General features: G+C 44.3%; 1 protein-coding gene across 9 annotated transcripts in view; it reads left to right on the top strand.

Annotated features, from left to right (window-relative positions):
* Positions 1-19,535, top strand: part of CHD6 (chromodomain helicase DNA binding protein 6) — a 210,132-nt gene that overhangs the window by 155,246 nt on the left and 35,351 nt on the right. For 8 of the 9 annotated variants that reach the window (XM_054674526.2, XM_016937925.4, XM_016937926.4 and 5 more), the window contains 8 exons: positions 1,061-1,240; positions 2,312-2,422; positions 4,131-4,333; positions 5,048-5,247; positions 5,979-6,138; positions 9,114-9,203; positions 11,316-11,419; positions 16,953-17,082. In XM_054674526.2, coding sequence (XP_054530501.1) covers positions 1,061-1,240; positions 2,312-2,422; positions 4,131-4,333; positions 5,048-5,247; positions 5,979-6,138; positions 9,114-9,203; positions 11,316-11,419; positions 16,953-17,082 — 1,178 coding nt within the window. The remainder of the gene's footprint in view (positions 1-1,060; positions 1,241-2,311; positions 2,423-4,130; positions 4,334-5,047; positions 5,248-5,978; positions 6,139-9,113; positions 9,204-11,315; positions 11,420-16,952; positions 17,083-19,535) is intronic. The other variant, XM_054674524.2, reaches the window with a different exon arrangement.

Genomic DNA, 19,535 nt, shown 5'->3' with positions numbered 1-19,535 from the left:
TGAGGTAGGATTGCCCAGCTTGGTGTAACATTTCAGTAAACAGAGTTTTTAACTGTGCCCGTTAGAAGCCAGTAGATCTTAACATTGTATTTGTTACTGTGCCTTATCTCATACCTCAGACTTTGAGCTTTGAGAGTGTACTGGGACCAATTTTATCTACGTCCCCTCGGCCCCTAACAGTGCTCGGCATATTAAAAACATAAAGTGCTGGATGGTCAGTAAATGAATGAATAAATTAGCAGCTTAAAATAAGGCAGTTAAAATATTTTTCCCCCTTTGAGGGCATAAGAATTACAGCTAAGATTCTTAAATTGTCCTAAAGTATCTTAAAGTATAGGCAAACAAAGCAGAATATTTCCTTAATCTCTGGGCTCAGGGCATCAAAGATTGGATGCTTAAACCTTCTAAATGAGTTATCTTTAGTCCAGATGTTCCATATCCTCTTAGCTATGCATATGTTGCTAAGTATAATACTTCAAGTTAGTCATGCAGAGAGTCATGGAATTCCCTCTTGTGATTGATATAAAGAGAACCAGATTCTTAATTAGAACCAGAAAAGGGTGTTTGGGACCCCATTTCCTGTTTTTTTTTGAGAAGATCACATTTATCATGGGATCATTTTTTTTTAGTTGAGAAATGACCTCATTTACAATACTAATATACATATTTATTTAATAATGAATAAATCATTGTTCTTCTGCTTGTTTGGTACATCTGGAGGTTTTTAAAGATATAAGCTCTAACTAAAATATAAAGATGTCAAAAGTACCATCTTCAATGATGCATAGTTGTAGTGGCTTGTGACATCTGATAATAACCAACATCCATAAGAATGTTAGGGACCTTGGATCATGTGCTGAGCTTTATTTCAGAGCTGTCTGCCTGCCCTCCCCAGAGTATCGCATCTGGGATTTCACTAGCTGAAGTTTGTTGCCCACATCCTTTGTTCTAACATGCAGTTCATGGAGGAACTATGCGCTGAATCACAAAAACCAGATTTGAGGCTGTTTTTCTCGTATACATTTTCCACTTTGTGAGTAGCCTTTGGTGACCTGTCCAGGTACAGCAGCTCTCAAAAATGGAGGTGGAGGACCTACTCCGGAAAGGTGCTTATGGAGCCTTAATGGATGAAGAAGATGAAGGCTCCAAGTTCTGTGAAGAAGACATAGACCAGATTCTGCAGAGGCGAACGCACACCATCACCATCCAGTCTGAGGGGAAAGGGTCCACTTTTGCCAAGGTACAGGGCCTTCTCTCCAGAGCTGTTGAGGGTGGGAGAGAAAAAAAAATGTTTATTCTCTGAAACCCATTAGCAGGGCTTCTGTTTCTCTGAATGCAAATCCTAGAAATTGGCTGCACATTTAGTCTGCGTGACTATCTAAAGATATAGATCCTTAGAGGAAGGAAGTCTGAATAGGGAGTCAGGGACTATACCAAGAAAATACCACTCCTCACCTTTGAGAGCTGATCTTTAACAGACAGAATAAACACTCCTATTCTCAGTTGGCTCTGTTTGCAAGGACTGCTCTGAAACCTTCCAGTGGACATCTTGATTCCCTTGTAGAGCACTTCTTGATCACTGATAGAGAGTGGAAGCTCCAGTGAACACTCCATTCCCCAAACTCAAGCAATTTGTTTGTTTGTTTAATGGGAAAGAGATTTTACGTAAAATTCCCAGCTTCTAGTCTGGGTGCCTCTTTTCTCTGCTGTTTAGGCCACTGGATTTAAAACTTAGCAGATCACTCTCAGGTTTCCCTAGCTACAACCACTGCTGATTCCTGTGTGAGCTTTGTGACCTGTTTGATTAAATCTCCTGTTTGGTGACACCTGAAAGTTTTTTAGTGGGACGTTCAGTGTTTTATAAGGAGGATATGGGTGAACCATCCCTTGTCTCTACACCTCATACTGCCCAGCCTAATACCTTTTCCATAGCAGACATTTGGTAACTGTTGCACTGAAAGAAAAATCTAGAAAAGTTTTAAGTGTTAACTCTTTCATAGGAAACTAGACACCAAGTGTCTAGTTTGGACATTGCCATTGTCTTCCGGGGTTTGCCTTCCTGCTTCCAAGCTTAAGCTCCAAAAAAAAATGATCCCTTCAGTTGAAATTATGATTTCCTCACCCAATTTTTAAAATAAAAGGTAAAAAAAGAATAGCCTTGAGATTTTCAATTCATTTTGGAAGCTCTGTTAAGGGTTTGATTTTGAATGCAAATAGATAATATACTTAGGTTTCTCTTGAAGTAACACTGGTGTTTTATTAGTTTGTACTGTGTTCAAGCACAGTTTATTAATTCTTGTCTTCTTCACAGGCTAGCTTTGTGGCTTCAGGAAACAGAACAGATATTTCCTTAGATGATCCTAACTTTTGGCAGAAATGGGCTAAAATAGCTGAACTAGACACTGAAGCAAAGAATGAAAAGGTACAGCAAAATAATATTTTATTCCATGGAACATTCACTTATGTCATACATGACAATAAATTCCTACACAGCTCAAGTCATTATTTACTCTTGAGTCTTGGTTCTTAAATAATATTTGTACCATGCTTAAAATATGCCTGGCACATAGACATCACTCAATAAATCTTAACTGTTGTCATTTTTAAATGGCCATTCAGTCTGTTGGGCACCTGGGAAATTAGATGAAGGCAATTAGAACTGGAACTGGACACACAGGTCAAGTTCAGGCCTCTGCCTCAAACCAACATTCTATCCCTGGCATGTGACTATTTTATTTGTATTTCAACACTTCCTGTGAGAGAAACTTCACACATAATAGAGGGAAAAAAGCATGACAAAAGTTTGTTGGCTTTACCTCCATTCTTTCAGTGTCTCATGTTTTCTTAATTCTGAACATGAGAAAGAGAATGGACTTGAGAGTGAAACCAGAGTATGCCTTCGGATGAAGTTTTTGACCCCCGCTGAGATTAGTAGAAGAGGAGGTGGTCAGGCCCACACTGTGGGGTTACAAGGTAACATTTGTGGGTATAACTGGCACCAGTGCCCAGCCCACTGTGAGGCACCCCTTAAATGTTGATTTCCCGTCCTTCATCTCTGACCCTGTCCCGTCCTTCATCTCTGACCCTGTCACCTCACTTCAGGATGAGTGTCTTCTCAGGTGAGTATTGAACTCTCATGGTTCCACAAAGCCAGGAGACAGTCCCTGCTTGTAGCTAGCTAATTCAGTAACCAGCACCCAGCCAGAACGACCACAGGTTGCTTAATCCACCCTCTTTTCTCCTATAAATAGAAATGCTGATTTTCCTCTTTTAAGAAGATCCTGCAGTCCCCTTTAGTAACCTGTTCTAAGTGTTTCACAGTGTCGCAATCAAGAAGCTACTGTGTGTGCAGGACATTGGGTCCAAGCAAGGGAAGAAAGCACTGTGGCCCTGTAGCCAGGCAGAAGCAGTTGGAGCCTTCCGTGTTGGGAAGCACGGTGATCAGAGCAGGGATAACACGACATTTGTTATCTGGGCTGTGTGGAGGAGTAGTCAGGAGGCTGGCCTGGCTTGGGGAAGAGGTATGGGGGAAGGAGTGAGGAGCAGGAAGCAATGGAGACTAGAGAAGACGCATAGCCAGGGGAACCATCAGAATGACCGAGGCTCCTGAGCTGGAGATGGTATTTTCAGTGAAAGGCAAAAGGTTAGTGGATAGAACCAGTCGAAGGCAGATAAATAAAGCAGGAATATGCGTTTGTCTTCAGAAAGTTGCTGAGCAGATGGAATTCTCTAGCTTGTCTTGTCTCCAGAGTGCAGACTGCTCTCTGCATGCTGGGCAGAACAGCTGGGTCTTCACTACTCCAGTCTTTCTTGGCAAGAGCCGACACCACTTTGGTCACTGTGGGGGGGCCTTGCCTGCCCACACCCCGGGTAGAATGACTGCAGAAACAACAGATGGTGACAAGCAGCACTGGGGGCCAGGGAGCACATCAACTTGAGCAAGTCCCAGAGAATCTTCTCTGCTTGTCCTGTGGTCATGGAGACAGCAGGTGTGCTGGGAATAGCCCTTCGTGCTGGAGGATGAGACGGGGCATGGTTCTATCCCAAATGTGTCCTGAGGATACACTTATGCTTTGTGAAAGGAGTAGAGAAAAGAGGACTTTCTTCCCAGTAGTCCTCTCCATTTCTAGGAAAGCTTAGTGATCGACCGACCTCGCGTGAGAAAGCAGACCAAACACTACAACTCGTTTGAGGAAGACGAGCTCATGGAGTTTTCAGAGTTAGACAGCGACTCAGACGAAAGGCCCACGAGATCCAGGCGCCTCAATGACAAAGCCAGGCGCTACCTCCGAGCGGAGTGCTTCCGGGTAGAGAAGAACCTGCTCATCTTTGGGTGGGTATTGGCTCTGCTTGGTTTTGTTGTTATTGTTGTTTGTTCCCCTCTGTTTTTCAGTCCCTGAGATTTGTCTAGGATGTCTCTCCAGTCACCTTTGGAATTATAGGGCAAAGGGGGATCTGTTGGAGCAAGAGAGAACTGTGCCTTCTGCCCAGAATCCATCTCAGTCACCGTATGCTCCACAACCACAATGCAGACATGCCATGATTTTCCCATATGCCTGTCACAACAAATCTCTGGTCCTAATTTGCTGTCTGGTACTGATTTCCTGCTTCCCCCCACCCCCCAAGGATATATAAGGAGTCCACACAACACATGTTATCGCCAAGGCATGATTCGTGCAGGGCTTTGGCTCTGGTAGAAATCAAAGGTTCAGCTTCCATGAGCTCATCATTGCTTTTGAATAGTGCTGTTGGACTCTTTTTGATTCCAAATTTATTCCCTGCTCCCAGTATTTTGGTCCCTCCCTTTTTAACATTGTAGTGGCCATATGAAGCTCTCAGTGTCCAACGTCCAGGTCACTTTAGTGATATTCGGTGTGCTACAGTCAGGTGGTCCTCAAAGGCCTTTCGGGACAAAGCCCTTGGGATGATTAACAGACCTACAGAGAACAAAAAGCATGTATGGCTCTTGTTTCTCCTCCTGTGGGGAGGCTGCCTGCATGGCCTGGTCCATTCTCCCTCCAACACCTGTCTGTATGTCCACTGTCAGCTGGGGCCGGTGGAAGGACATCCTGACTCATGGCCGATTCAAGTGGCATCTGAACGAGAAGGACATGGAGATGATTTGCCGTGCCCTCCTGGTGTACTGTGTCAAGCATTATAAGGGGGACGAGAAGATCAAGAGTTTCATTTGGGAACTGATCACACCTACCAAAGATGGGCAAGCCCAGACCCTCCAGAACCACTCAGGTGAGAGGTGGCAGGGCCATGCCTAAGAAGCACGATTCCCATGCACTTCATTCCCTCTTCCTCTGCGGGGCCATATTGCTGTGCTTTGGGGGACTTCTCTTTCTCGGGTGTTTTTCAGAATGTTACCAGTGGGAAAAGATGTTGCTTTCATTTCTGCCTCAGAATCTCCCAGTGTTACCTGTGATATTTTGTTGAAGTACAACTGGACCCTCTTAAAGTTTCCCACATCTGGTCCTGCCCAATAACCTGAGTCTCACACAGACTCCCCCTCTGAATTAGGGATGCACACCCAGTGCTCTGTGACTTGCCTTTTGCATTTCACCATCCTGTCCCTGTCCCACCTCTGTCTGTGCCTTTTCTTGTGCCACATTCCTTCCCTATCCTTGGCTAAGGCTCCCCTTGAAGTTTTAGGTCAAATGTTCCTTTTCTCCCAGCCAGGTTGTAAGTTCCCAAAGGGCACAGGTTATGTTACACCTTTCTTAATCTTCACAGGGTACTTGGGAAATCTTACTGACAAACTAAATGGTCCTGGAGTTTATTTGTTTACTAAGGAGGAGACCAAGTGCATGGCCTTCCTTCCTACCACCACCACCTGTGGGCTAAGGAGTAGGGTCTGCCATCCAGACCACAGCCCAACTCTGTTCTAACAAACCCCAGCCCAGCTCTTCTAAAACCCGTGTGTAACACCCCCCTTGGCTATCCACTTGCCCTATGCTGTCTTTCTGTTTCAGGCTTGTCTGCCCCAGTCCCCAGAGGGAGGAAGGGGAAGAAGACGAAGAACCAGTTGCTAATCCCAGAGCTAAAGGATGCAGATTGGCTAGCCACCTGCAACCCCGAGGTGGTCTTGCATGATGATGGCTATAAGAAACACCTCAAACAGCACTGCAACAAGTGAGTGTCCCTCCTTCCCATACCCTGGTGGCAGCCCGGCTCAGACTGCTTCGATTCCTGGGAACCCCACAGGGAGAGCACTTCATGCTCTTGTGCTACTTCCGTGCAAGGTCTAGAAAGACAGGATGTGTTATCTGTGGTCTAAGCTGGCTCAGAATTCATGTTACAGCTCCTATAACTCCTTTAACAGTACCTCTGCTCTCCCGCAGAACCTGGCCCCTCTGCCATTGCATTGTATATACCCCTGAGGATTTTTCTATTTTGACTCTCAAAAACCAGTCAGGTCATCCTCTGCCCCTGAGGTCACGTTAACAAGGGCAGAACATTGTGGCCTTGGTCGCTGCCACTCTCAGCCTCCTCTTCCAGTTTGCTGTTGCCATTCATGGCCTTCAGTTATTTGATAGGCATGCATTTGAGATAGTATGCTTTGTATCTGTAGGCTAACAGCTGGGGTCGGGTGGGATGGAGACAGCAAAAAAAAAAAAAACTAATTGAAAAACAAAACTTTGTTCATATATAGTTTAGTCTTGGGGACTTGGGGCATTCAGCGACAAAACAATGGCAAGTTTGCATGTGGATATTTGCACCACTGTGCAATGTATCTGACCCTTGGAAATGATCTAATTCATGTCAAGGTCATGCAAGAGTTATCTTCCCAGCATTCCTGGTAGGCAGTGTGAGGGCCTCCGGTCGCACACCTCTGGTAATGAAGAGTTTATTACTTTATAGGTTAAGAGCTTTTGCTTGGGTTTTCCCATCTCCCTATAACATCTTCTTAATGATTTTGTAGTTGTTGGGTTGTGGGGTGTTTTGTTTTGTTTTTTTTTTTCTTTTACAGATAAAGTATAATCCTTTCCCTTGATCACCTCAAATATTTGAAGATAAGTCTCATGCCCAATACTGTAATAAAAACTATTGTACACAAAAGTACAAGCTCTTCAGAGACAGCAGTAAGCACTCAAAGTGTTGTTATTATTAGTACTATATTATTTTAGGCATGAAATTGTCATCAAAAGAACCTTTAAAAAGTTAAAAAGCACTGCTTCAAATCTAAGCTAAAAGCAAACAGGATAATGGTTATCCACTGGGGGTGGGATGTAACTGTAAGGGAATACCAAGGGGACTTCAGGGAAAATATTCTGCTTCCTGATCTGGATGCTGAATACACATGTATGTTTTGTTTGTAGGAATTCATTAAGCTATACATGTTTGCAGTGTGCACATTATGGAAGTATATTTCACATCAGTAAAATACTTTTAAAAAGAAAAAAGGATATGTCGCCACCCAAAATATTAATGGATTGTTTTCTTTGGCTAAACCAAGGGTGTTACAAACCTGCTGCAGTTGTGTGTCCCTTTGAGTTCAGACACCAGCTTGGAGGAGGGGGCTGGCTATAAGGAATTGTCCATCCATCCTCTGAATTGATTTCCCTTCCATTTGGAGGAGAATTGAATACTATTGGCATTCAATTCTGTTCTCTCATGCTGCAGATATTGTCAGACATCAACACATTTGTTTCTCTTTATAGAAATGGAAACAGCTCTCCCTGTCTTAGGGAGACAGACATTTTCAGGAAAGCCCTACTCTAATTGAGCTAAGTCTCAGCAGGCAGGACTCTGACATTCTGTTCCAGTTTTTACTAAAGCTGACAGCTACGACCATCTACAAATTAAGGATTGGCAGTGGTTGTAAATTTTTAAGAGTTCTTATTCTCTGGGCTTTAAAAATAAATAAATAAACAGGTTGGGTGCAGTGGCTCACGCCTATAATCCCAGCACTTTGGGAGGCCGGGGCGGGTGAATCACCTGAGGTCAGGAGTTCAAGACCAGCCTGGCCAACATGGTGAAACCCCATCTCTACTAAAAATATAAAAAATTAGCCGAATGTGGTGGTGGGCACCTGTAATCCCAGCTACTCGGGAGGCTGAGGCAGGAGAACCGCTTGAACCCAGGAGGGGGAGGTTGCAGTGAGCCAAGATCACGCCATTGCACTCCAGCCTGGGCGACAAGAGCAAAACTCCATCTCAGAACAAAAAAAAAAATACTCTCAGAATTATTTGAGTTGATTGACAGCTGAGATGAGAAATGTTATACCAGAGATAATAAGGGTTCTTTCCAATCTATAAGTTCTAACTTTGTGTGTTTCCACCTACAACTTGAGCCCACAGTGGCACTTTCTACCCAGATCTAATAGATAGAAATGATGCTTTCTCAGAGGCCTTACCCTTTTGTCATAGTCCATTTTCTGCTGCTATAACAGAATACCACAGACTGGGTATTGGCTCATGACTCTGCAGGCCGGGATGCCCAAGAGCACGATAACGGCTTGTGGGCAAGGGTCATCCGATGGCGAAAGGCATTACTTTTGTTATATACCTATAGCACCCGGCATGATGCAGAGCATATAGTAGTTGCCCAGCAAATACTTGCTTAATTGCTTTGTCTGAGACATGTTTGATGCATTCCCTTGGAGCCTGAGTGTGGTCCATACAGAATAAAAATGAATTGAGCACCTCAGAAGAGAAGACATATTGCCATGAAAAATAGACGCTTGCCTTTATTCATTTATTCATTTAACTGTGTACAAGTGAAACTGTTTGAAAACACCACTGTTCACCCTGCTCACTCTTCAGTAGCTGGCCTCTCGGAAGCCACCTCTGCCTAAGAGGTCACTGTGGCCACATGGAAGGGGTGAGTACTCTTAAAGATGAGAAGAGCTGTCTGTTCCTGCTGCCTCCTGTGGCTCACAGGATGATCTAACAGATAACTGATGTGGTCATTTTTTTTTTGTAAAATAGGAATGATCATAATAATGTCTGCCATAATGTTTTGTTTTTCTAGTGCCTTCTCTTCTATTACTTCATAATATTAACTACATGGGAATGCCCAGAATTTCCCAGTGTTAACTTGGGGATGTGGTTCACAGACAGTTACGGGTTCTAATTTGTTTGCATTAATGTGTTCACCTTTCATAGAGTACTTTTGCGAGTCCGGATGCTGTACTACCTAAAAGCTGAAATACTGGGAGAAGCAGCTGAGAAAGCATTTGAAGGATCTCCTGCCAGGTAAAGCAAATGAAACTTAACATATCAACGTTAAAGAATTGACATAAAATGCCTATTCGTGGAGCTGGCCAAACTTGCCTGTGCTTAAAGAGGCCCATGTTCCTCCTACCCCCTGCCCAGGACCAGTGTCCCAGATGGGAGAACAGGCAAGTAGAATAAGGACAATTCATCAGGTCATCTACAAATAAAATAAAGGAGAAAACCATTTCTTAGAAACCTAGCTTTTGGTGAGTTAGTTCATTTTATTTCCCTCAAAAGTGTTATAAATTTTCTTTTAAAACAGTCATTTACTGTAGAACGAGTGTCGGTTACTGATCTGACATGTATAGACTGGAAGTTTTACCCACCATCCTGTTCTTTGCCTTAGTACTCATATACATATTTCCTTTATTTGCTAATCATATTAATAATATGTGCGGCCTATTCATTTTGTTGCATGTTAGTTTTGCAAATTAGTGTTTGGAAAGCTATAGAATCCTGTGGGAGTATCCCAAGATTTCCAAGATTGAGGCTACCAGGTTCTCAGCTTCCACTTAATAAAGCTGTCAGAAAGCCCCAGTTTATAAATGGGAATACCAGGTGCAGTTTGCTAGCCCTGTGCACACCTGTCATTCCTAGAGAATACCAAGAGTGCTGATATTTGGACTTTGTGTTGAGATTACCTGGGGCCGTGGTTTCTTCTTTCTCTTGCTTTCCATTGAGCAATGCTAGTGTCTGTAGAGGTCATAGGAGCACTAAAGTAAGAGAGGGAGGGACATAGACAACCCGACCCATGGGGCAACTTGTAATCAGAGCCAGGCTCCTCAGCAACTGTTACCACTTTCTATGCCTTTCAGAGTCACTATTGTAATATCCAGCAGGGATGGGGAGGTTGTGTGTTTGGTAGACAGGTTCAATTTGAGTCGTATAAATGCAGCAGAATTCCACCTGATAATATCCATCAAGTGTTACCCGGCAGAAGTACTCTGAACTTACCGCTGTCATGTGTAGGAAGTCATAGGTGGTAGCTAGGTAGAACACAGAGAGAGTAAGTCTGCTGCCCACCCTCTTCCTTCCCCTGCGTTCCTCTATCTCTTACTGCTGCTCTTCAGGTTGAATACCTTCTTGTGGAGAAGTTGCCATGAGGCATGAACAGCAGTTCATCCCATAAAAGTCATTCAGCCATGGCACTGGGCAGGCAGAGCCATGGATCCCTGGAAAGGTGGGGGTCAGGAAACACTATCCCCACAGAGGGAGCTGGGACTAGTAGGGAGCATTCGGTCCTGTGTCACAGTAAGAGTCTGACGGAAGAAGAAACTTCAGAGGCAGCTGGAGGGGGAGGGAGAAGCCATCCAGATGCATGCTATTCCCTAAACCTCAAAGCCTTAAAGAGCGAGGACTGTACTCAGATGAATGAAGACAGTGAACTTAGGGTTTATGTGAGCTCTCCAAACACGTACAGAAACTCAGAGAGGGGCTAACACCTGCATGTCTGTGCCCTAGGGTGAGTTATGTGCATCCCTTTGGCCAGGAACAATGCAGTTTTTGATCAATTTTGATCAAATAGACCACTGCCAGGAGGTGCCACCTGTTATGGGACTTACCCTCTGAAAGGCCCTCCTGATATACTGACTTGTTCCACTGTGGACTCTTGGTCTTAAATGGTGCGTAAGATCTCTACTTGTTGAGGCAACATACTGAGCCACGATGATTTGGGCACTATTTTAAACATACAATCATGTATGAATTCAACTGTTGGGGAAGCTCTACCTTCAGATGTCCAATATATCAGTGGCCTTTGCTGTGGTTCACATAAGGTGCACATTAGAACTCTATACATATGGATCCCAAGATGCCACCCTGGACCAACTGACATTGGGTTCTCCAAGAGGTGCTTCAAGACTGTGTCAGTCTGTCAAAGGTAGAGCCTGGAAATCAAGTACTTATGCTTAAATCACTCCCTAAGTGATTCTCATGCAAAGCCCTGGTTGAGAAACAATGACCCACAGCCTTCCTAACCCTTTTGTTTATTGTTACTTTAGCATCTCAGCATGCCAGTAGGACTGTGGCCTAATACCAGGGTTGGACCAGTAGCTTTTGTGTTGTTTTGAGTCTACACCCTTCCTTCCCTAGGGAGCTGGATGTACCTCTGCCTGACATCGACTACATGGAGATCCCAGTGGACTGGTGGGATGCTGAAGCCGATAAGTCACTTCTCATTGGCGTGTTCAAGCATGGTGTGTATTTCTCTGAAGGTGTTGCCTTCTGTATCAGTTTCCCCCAGGAAGGATGAGTTCAGCCCCTCCGACTAAGCTCGGCATGTTCCTGCAAAACTCCATCATTCTGTTACACATTCATCTTAAAAAGTAGAGCTTCACAGCTGCCCTCTTGGAATTTCCACCAGATGAATGTATGGCTCACAATAATACTGCGAATTTTATATTATTGAGGAGCATTCAGGCCACAAAGAACCTGTTTGGTGTGTATCTTCCTCCCTCGCCTGTCCATGCTGTCGGATATGGGACTGCCTCTAATAGTCCCAGTGCATGGCACATAGTAGACACCTTGAATGAAGGAGTAAATAAATGGCGGGAAATGCTAAGTTTCAGCATTTCATATATATGCAGAATTATAAGGTCATTCTAGATAATCTACATCTTCCTAGTGTGTATCTTTTACCCCACTGGCATTTTAAAAACTAAGCATAGAAGTTAGCATAGACTGTCTTTTTAAAAATGTGGTAATTGAGCCACTAAAGGGGACTGAGAGGTTTTTTAAACACTTGGAAAAACTGAAGTAAGTGCTCCCTTTCTTCACCTCTGGCAGTGTTTGAAACAACTGCCCTTGCTTTCAGCCAACTGCCAGCCATTAAAATGAATGATGAAAGTGTCAAGTGATAGTCACCCATAGTATGCCTGATACACACTTTCCCTGCCAGGTGAATCAACAGAAATTTTAAAATGAGGAGCAAGGTTTAAAGTGAAAAGAGTTAGGTATACCTGGCTTTAGCTATCAACTCCACTACTTACTAAATGTGTGACATTGGGCAAGTCATAAGCTTCTCTTATTTTCTCACTTATACAATGGAGGAGGTATAGTATCAAAACAGCCTACCTAGGGGTTGTTTAAAGATTAAATATTACATTAAATGTAGACCACCTAGAACAGTGGTTGGTACATAACAGGTGCTGGGTGCTATTCCACTCTCCCATATTACTCTGCCTTTGGAAGGTTGTTAACTTTCTAATACGTATTCTTTAAAGGGAATTCTTCAACTTTTACAGGCTAACCAGCTATATTTAAGTAACAACCATGCCTATACATATTTTAATTTGGAATCCACTCAAAACTTGGATACTGGTATTGAGAATGCAGGCTTCAGGTGGTGCAGTGCTGCTGAGAACCCTTTGTCAAACCGCCGGGGTTAGGCTAAAGCGGTGCTGTCCGGTAGAACTACATGCAATCATAGACATGCCCTAATTCTGCACTGTCTGCTGTGGAAGCCACTAGCCCTGTGTGGCTATTGAGCACTTAAAATGTGACTAATGTAACTGAGCAAGTGTATTTTTATGTACTTTTAATTAATTTAAATTTAAATAGCCCCATGTAGCTAGTGGCTCCTCTGTTGGACAGTGCAGGGATAGAACTCAGCTCCAAAGTAGAAGGAAGTGCGTGATCTCCCTGTTAGTCACAAGGTACCGCAGTGCAACCCAGACTTGGTTTAACCTAGTTTTGGAAGGACCCCAGAAGACAATAGGCTGCTACAGGCAGCCAGATTCCAGAGCATCTGAATTTGGTTTGTGGGGGAAGGCCTAGTGACCCTGAGTCTCATTTCAGTGGTGGTTTTAGGGCACATTGCCAAGTCCCTGCATGGCAACAACATGCTGAGAAAAGAGAACACATCTGAAGTCCCAGAAGTATGGCAGGTAGAATTTACATGCTGCTGCTACTTCCTCCCCCACCCCAACACACCCACCATAGACATACAGAAAACCAAGGTGGATCAGGACTTGGAAGAAATAAGGGAAGTCCCCAAATGCAGAAGTCATTTAAAGCCAGAACTGAAAGCTTAGGGGCCAATATGACAGTGAACCAGAAGGACTGGGTTTTTAATACACACAGAAATGGAAAACATGACTTTGAAAGGGCTGCCCCTCCAGGAAAGGGAAGCAAGAAAAAGCTCTCTGGTCCAAGAAAGCAGAGCTAAAGAAACAGATCCCTGAGTGATAAAGAAGATGAAGACATGAAAGAGAAGATGAGACTTAGAGGACAGAGTGAGGTTGACATCCAAGAGGTGAAACAAGACATGCCCAGAAAATACTAACAACCCGGTAAGGCAAATCAATATCACACACAGTCTGTGAGGCAAAAAGCATAATTTGGAAGAAAGGGGGTCATTATACAATGATGATAGATACAACTCACCAGGAAGATATAATTAATAATTCTCACGTGAAGGACATAGCCTTAGAATGTGTAAAAATGGACAGGAATCTAAGGAGGTCCAAGATGCCTTCTCACCTGGAAAAGACAGGTTATTATTGGTGCCCTACCTTCTAGTTTCCTAATCCCTAATCACTGTTCAGGGTATTGGGATTAATCAGTTGATCTCTTAGTCTCGTATTGGAGATAGAGTCAGCCCAGATGATACATAAGGTCGCTCCCAAACTCTTCTGCTCGTTGAAGCAGTTTTGGGGAGTATAAATTAATTTGTGTTTGCTGATCACACCTGTGAGATGTTAAGATGACACTTCATCACTCAATTCCATTCAGATTCTCACAGATTGTCAGTTGAGGTGAACTTGGAATTTACAGTTACAGCTGAGGGGCAGAGGCCTTGAAGGTGATTTGTGCAGTGTCTGAAGTGTCTCATTGTACAGGATGAGTTTAGCAGATAATGCTATAAAGACAAGAGAAGAAAAAGCTTCTGTTCTCAGTGCTAGGAGACTGATCCTAAGCCATAAATGCAGACTCTGCATAGGGCCAGATCAGTTTAGTTGGATGGTTACATTGGAGTCAACTTAGATGAGGTTGGACAGATGCCTCATGGGCCCATCCTCTTTGGCACCCGCCAGAGTCCATATCAGATCCTGCCCCTGCCTGGGTGCTGCCTATTCCATGAGCTTAGGCTTAGACATGTCCTCATCTAGGTAACACATCTGACCACCCCTTTCTAACCTTCGCCCTTATCACAGTATAACCAAGCCCACACAACATGTCTTACCAGGTGACAGCTTCTCAGATACTCAGCAGCTCTGGAGATGTGATACTTAGCCATTTTCAGAAAGCCAGTCTGTCTAGTGTTCACTTTTCAGGGATATTGTGTCAGGAAGCCCGCTCCACTTCACCTGCATGCCTTGGTTAAGTATGAGCTGTAGAGCTGCAACCATTTTCTTTGTTAAGAAACACATGACTGTTCGTTGACTGAGGTTTTGTGAATTTTTTTTAAGAGACAGGGTCTCACTCTGTCACTCAGGCTGGAGTACAGTGGTGTGATCACAGCTCACTGTAGCCTTGAACTCCCAGGTTCAGGTGATCTGTCCACCTCAGCCTCCCAAGTAGCTGGGGCTACAGGTGCACACCACCATGCCTGGCTAATTTTTTTTCTTTTTAATTTTTTGTAGAGAGGGGATCTCATGTGTTGCCCAGACCAGGCTGGTCTCGAACTCCTGGACTCAAAACAATCCTCTTGCCTCAGCCTCCTAAAGTGCTGGTATTACAGGCGTGAGCCACCATGCCTGGGCTTGTGGATCTTTTAGTCCACTCCAGACATAGCCTGCTGTAACCCTGTTAAATGAGTTGAATATAGCCATAGATCGATCTCCAAGCTGACCCCATTAGCATTGGCTTAGTTTTTGGTTGGAGCTTTAGCCTGCAGCAGAAAGATTTCTGTGGCAAACCTATTCTAAATTATGCTCTTGACAGCTCAGTTGAGTTGAGCGACTGCTGCCCCTCCAAGGTAGCCTGGATGCGTGAAATTTTCCTTGACATACAGACTTTAGTATTTCTGTTGATATTCTTAGAGAGCAGCTTATAGACTAAAAGTGAAAAGAGGCAGGCAGCCGACACCCCCTCATGGGTCTGTCACGTTGCTCTTTGTCTTTGTATTGCTGTTGCAGCTCCTACTGGCTTCTCTTCAGGACAGTTGATAGGGTTTTCTAGGGGACTGAAAGAGTCATTCATCCTCACCTCCAGCTTCACAGCTAATTGAGAAATAAAAATACTGAATCTGTCTCTAGGCTTCAGATCCACACATGACAAGAGAAAGTCTACAGAATAGAAGCTTGCCCAGGTCAGGGAGGGTCGCAGCTTGCTCCATGCCTGAGCACAGAGTGTGAAGGTGGTATACTCCTGGACAGTTGGCCTCCCTCAGTAGTAAGGGGACAGTAAGGGAAGGATTTCACCATCTCACCTGTCATTTAAATTACCCCTCTCTTCATGAGAAGCAGGTGGAGAAACTGACTGGAACCTCCTTAAAAGCAGGAGTATTGGGGAATTTTCTGTTTGATGTGAGGTGGGGCAGGAACGTGGGGAAAGGGTGAGAGTGGTTCTTCTTCCTACAACAGTGATTGGAAGAGAAAAGAATCTAGGCAAAACCGACTCATCTGGTCAGTTGTTTGTTGAGTCTGTACAGTGTCAGGCCCTTTGCTAGATACTGACTATATAATGATGAGCAAAAACAGATACAGGTTCTGCTCCTAGGAAGCTCACGACCTCATGAGAGACTTAGAGCAATCAAGTCATTGCCATAAGGAAAAAGTGAGTAAAGAACATAAGGCACTGCAGAGCTTCTCGTGCCAGGTACCTCATGTGGGCAGCACCTGTCATGGAGATGGCAGGAGAGCCACTGTGGATTAAAAGATCAGCTACCCACAGCTCCTCAGGGAAAAGAACCAGGTGCTACCTACAGCTTGAAGGATACAACTGCATCAACAGTGATACGAGAACAAAAACCAAAATAGAAATGAAATACCAAACACAGTTAAATCAGGTTTGTTCCTAAGAGCCAGGCTGGTTCTTTTACACTCAGCTCTTCCATCTCCTCTGATGGGGACTCTGCCTTTTATGTGGCCAAATGCTGTCTCATTCTAAGAGTACATTAGGTTCAATAAAATGAATCCTCACACATGGACTTTATCAAACAAAATCAGGGTTTTTAAAATTGTTTTGCTTCCTTTTTGAGGCCCCTCTTCTGGGTCAAAACACTGTCTGTTGTTAACTTTGGGGTGTGATGAGGAGTAATTCCAAAGCCCTGGCCAGTGTGGATTAAGATTTGTACTGAGTTTGTGATACAGAGGCCACAGGTCTGTCTGAATGCAATAAACAATCATCGTAGTTCTCTTTATATTTCAGTCCTGCCATCCATCATGTTCACCTTCCCTTTCTAACACATGGGATAAAAATGAGCTGTAAGAAAACAAGGCCCATAAAGGATATAACAAGGTATCCAGAGTTGAGGATGGGGGAAGAAGTTGCAAAACCAGCTGACGGGAAGCAGCAAACAGAATTGTGTATCTATACAATTGTCTTTTCATGGACACTGAGTATTTCCGTAAGCCATTGTTTGTTGGTCAAACACTACTCAAAGGTGTCCGCTTTAGCACCAGGATTTTTCCCTGATAGTCTTATAGGATCTCATTAATCTTAAATAATTATTTTTTTGTGTTTGTTTTGTTCTTTACTAAATAAGGAAAACAAAAAGACTAGTGCCCAAAGCAAATATTGTGAGTTCTAACATGACTTCTGGCATTTCTCACCACTCTTGATCAGGTTATGAAAGGTACAATGCCATGCGAGCAGACCCAGCACTTTGCTTCCTGGAGAAAGTTGGGATGCCCGATGAGAAGTCCCTTTCTGCAGAACAGGGTGTTACGGATGGGACCTCAGACATTCCTGAAAGGTGAGAAGCCACGTAGGCCAGCCCTGATGTGACATGCCATGCCACTGATTTGTGACCCCTTCCTCATAAACCCAGCACTCTTTGTATCTCTTCCTCAGCGTCTGGCATCTCCCTACACCTTGCCACACTGCCGCTGTTTTCCATAATTGCTACTTTGGTTACACCCTACTCTACCTCAGACCTGCTCTTTGACTTCCAAGCCCTTTGAACCAAATACCGGTTCCTGTTCCTCATGAGTTCCCCAGGCTGCCCACCTTTCTAAAAGCCTGCCCAGCTTTCTAACCATGTCCATCCCTTGTCTGGTCAGAGGATTCCTGTGGGAGAATTCAGACCTCCCATGCCTGGCAGAATAGCTAAGAACAGAAACAAGTACAGCCTTCCTGACTTTGAACTACAGTTCCTCAGATCCAGTATTGTCTAAGGATTGCATAGTCCATGAGCAAGATGGATTTAGGGGCCGCTCCTTGACGGCCATGACATTTCAGCTTGTCCATGGACTGTGTGCAAAAAAGTAGATGGAAGGCCTCTCCTTTGACTGATTTTTATTTACTCTTGACATAAATACATAGGAAAACTAAACAGCTAAAAATTGTAGTTCTTCAAATTATATATATGTTTTTGAAAACATAGCTTTTTTTTTTTCCCGAGATAGAGTCTTGCTTTGTCACCCAGGCAGGAGTGCAGTGGCGCAATCTTGGCTCACTGCAACCTCCGCCTCCCAGGTTCAAGCAATTCTTCTGCCTCAGCCTCCTGAGTAGCTGGAACTACAGGCACGTGCCACCATGCCCAGCTGATTTTTGTGTTTTTAGTAGAGATGGGGTTTCACCATGTTGGCCAGGCTGGTTTTGAACTCCTGACCTTGTGATCCACCCACCTCAGCCTCCCAAAGTACTGGGATTACAGGCGTGAGCCACCACACCCGGCCAAAACATAGCATTTATCTCTTAGTTTCTCCCCAAAAGTAGCAGATACTGCTTTGCATTGCCCAGGACTGTGGCCAGACCTGAGAGTGTGGCACTGCCAGGAGCCCCTAACTATTTGGTCAGGCCAAGAAAAGTGTGCAGTGCATTTTCCATCTGTCCTTAACCCCTGATGAACACTTCAGCTGCCCCAGCATGTTTCTTGAGGACAGATAACAGAGATGCATTCTGGGAGATGTTAACAAAGGCCCATATGACTGGTGATTCTCATGTTCATTCACTGATTCAGGTAAAACACTCTCTGGATGGGTGCCTGAATGTGGCATAAAGGCTATTTTTTGTGGGGTGGCTTTTCTTTCTACGATTAAGCGGTAAAGCCAGGAGCTTATCTTGCCTCTAGGACTTGAGCATCAAGGACGAGAATATTTGGGACGCAAATATTTCAAAGGCAGTTTTTTGGGGGTTTTTTGTTTGTTTGTGATGGAGTCTCACTCTTTCACCCGGGCTGGAGTGCAGTGGAATGATCTCGGCTCGTTGCAGCCTCCACCTCCCAGTTTCAAGCAATTCTCCTGCCTCAGCCTCCCAAGTAGCTGGGATTACAGGCACCCACCACCACGCCTGGCTAGTTTTTGTATTTTTAGTAGAGACGGGGTTTCACCATGTTGGCCAGGCTGGTCTCGAACTCCTGACCTCAGGTGATCCGCCCACCTCAGCCTCCCTAAGGGCTGGGATTACAGGTGTGAGCCACTGCACCCACCCTCAAAGTCAGTTTTTAAAAGAATCATGAAAAACAGGTAGGCATCAGCAGTAGTTAAGCTCACAAAAGAGAAGACATTAGGCAGCTGAGCTAGCATCAAGGGTCTGATGGTAACAAGGGGAAAATGTCCTTGTTAACCAGTGGCAGCAGAGCTCCCTTCCAAGCCAAGGAGTGACTTTTGCCAAATGTGATTCTGTGGGAAGATTCATCCTACTGTGACCAGGGAGTTGCAACATTAGGCCTCATTTGATGTGCACAGCCTTCAGTTTCTAGAGTGTGTTCTTTTATCAGAGTCACATGTTCAGATGACTCTTGATGGGCAGGAATTACCTTTTTTTGAACTTGCCTGAGTAGACGTGAGGCTGGAGCCTCATGCTGCAGTCTCAGTTGAATAAAGGTCCTTGCCTGTAGAAGTGATAACTGTTTGGTGATAGTTTCTCTCATTCTCAGTGTCTCTTGAATTCTCCCACAAGGGAGGGAAATACTAAGGCTTAGAATGCCTTCAGAAGAAGGGATCTATTGTCAGCCCTCCTTGTCTGTGGATGCAGAACTCTCAGATCCAGAGGGCCAACCAAGGGACTTGATCATCTGCCGATATTGGTATCCCTGAGGATCTGAGAAGCAATCCTCCATGGGTACAGACGGCTGACTCGGAAGTTCCACTTTATTCATGGAGGATACCTGAAATTTCAGATAGTACCAAACCCTGTATAAACTGTATTTTCTCCTATATAAACATACCTATGATAAAGTTTAATTTATAAATTAGGGACAGT

The sequence above is a fragment of the Pan troglodytes genome, chromosome 21, assembly GCF_028858775.2.
Source record: "Pan troglodytes isolate AG18354 chromosome 21, NHGRI_mPanTro3-v2.0_pri, whole genome shotgun sequence".
Lineage (NCBI taxonomy): Eukaryota > Metazoa > Chordata > Mammalia > Primates > Hominidae > Pan > Pan troglodytes.
This window is presented reverse-complemented; position numbering and strand designations above follow the sequence as displayed.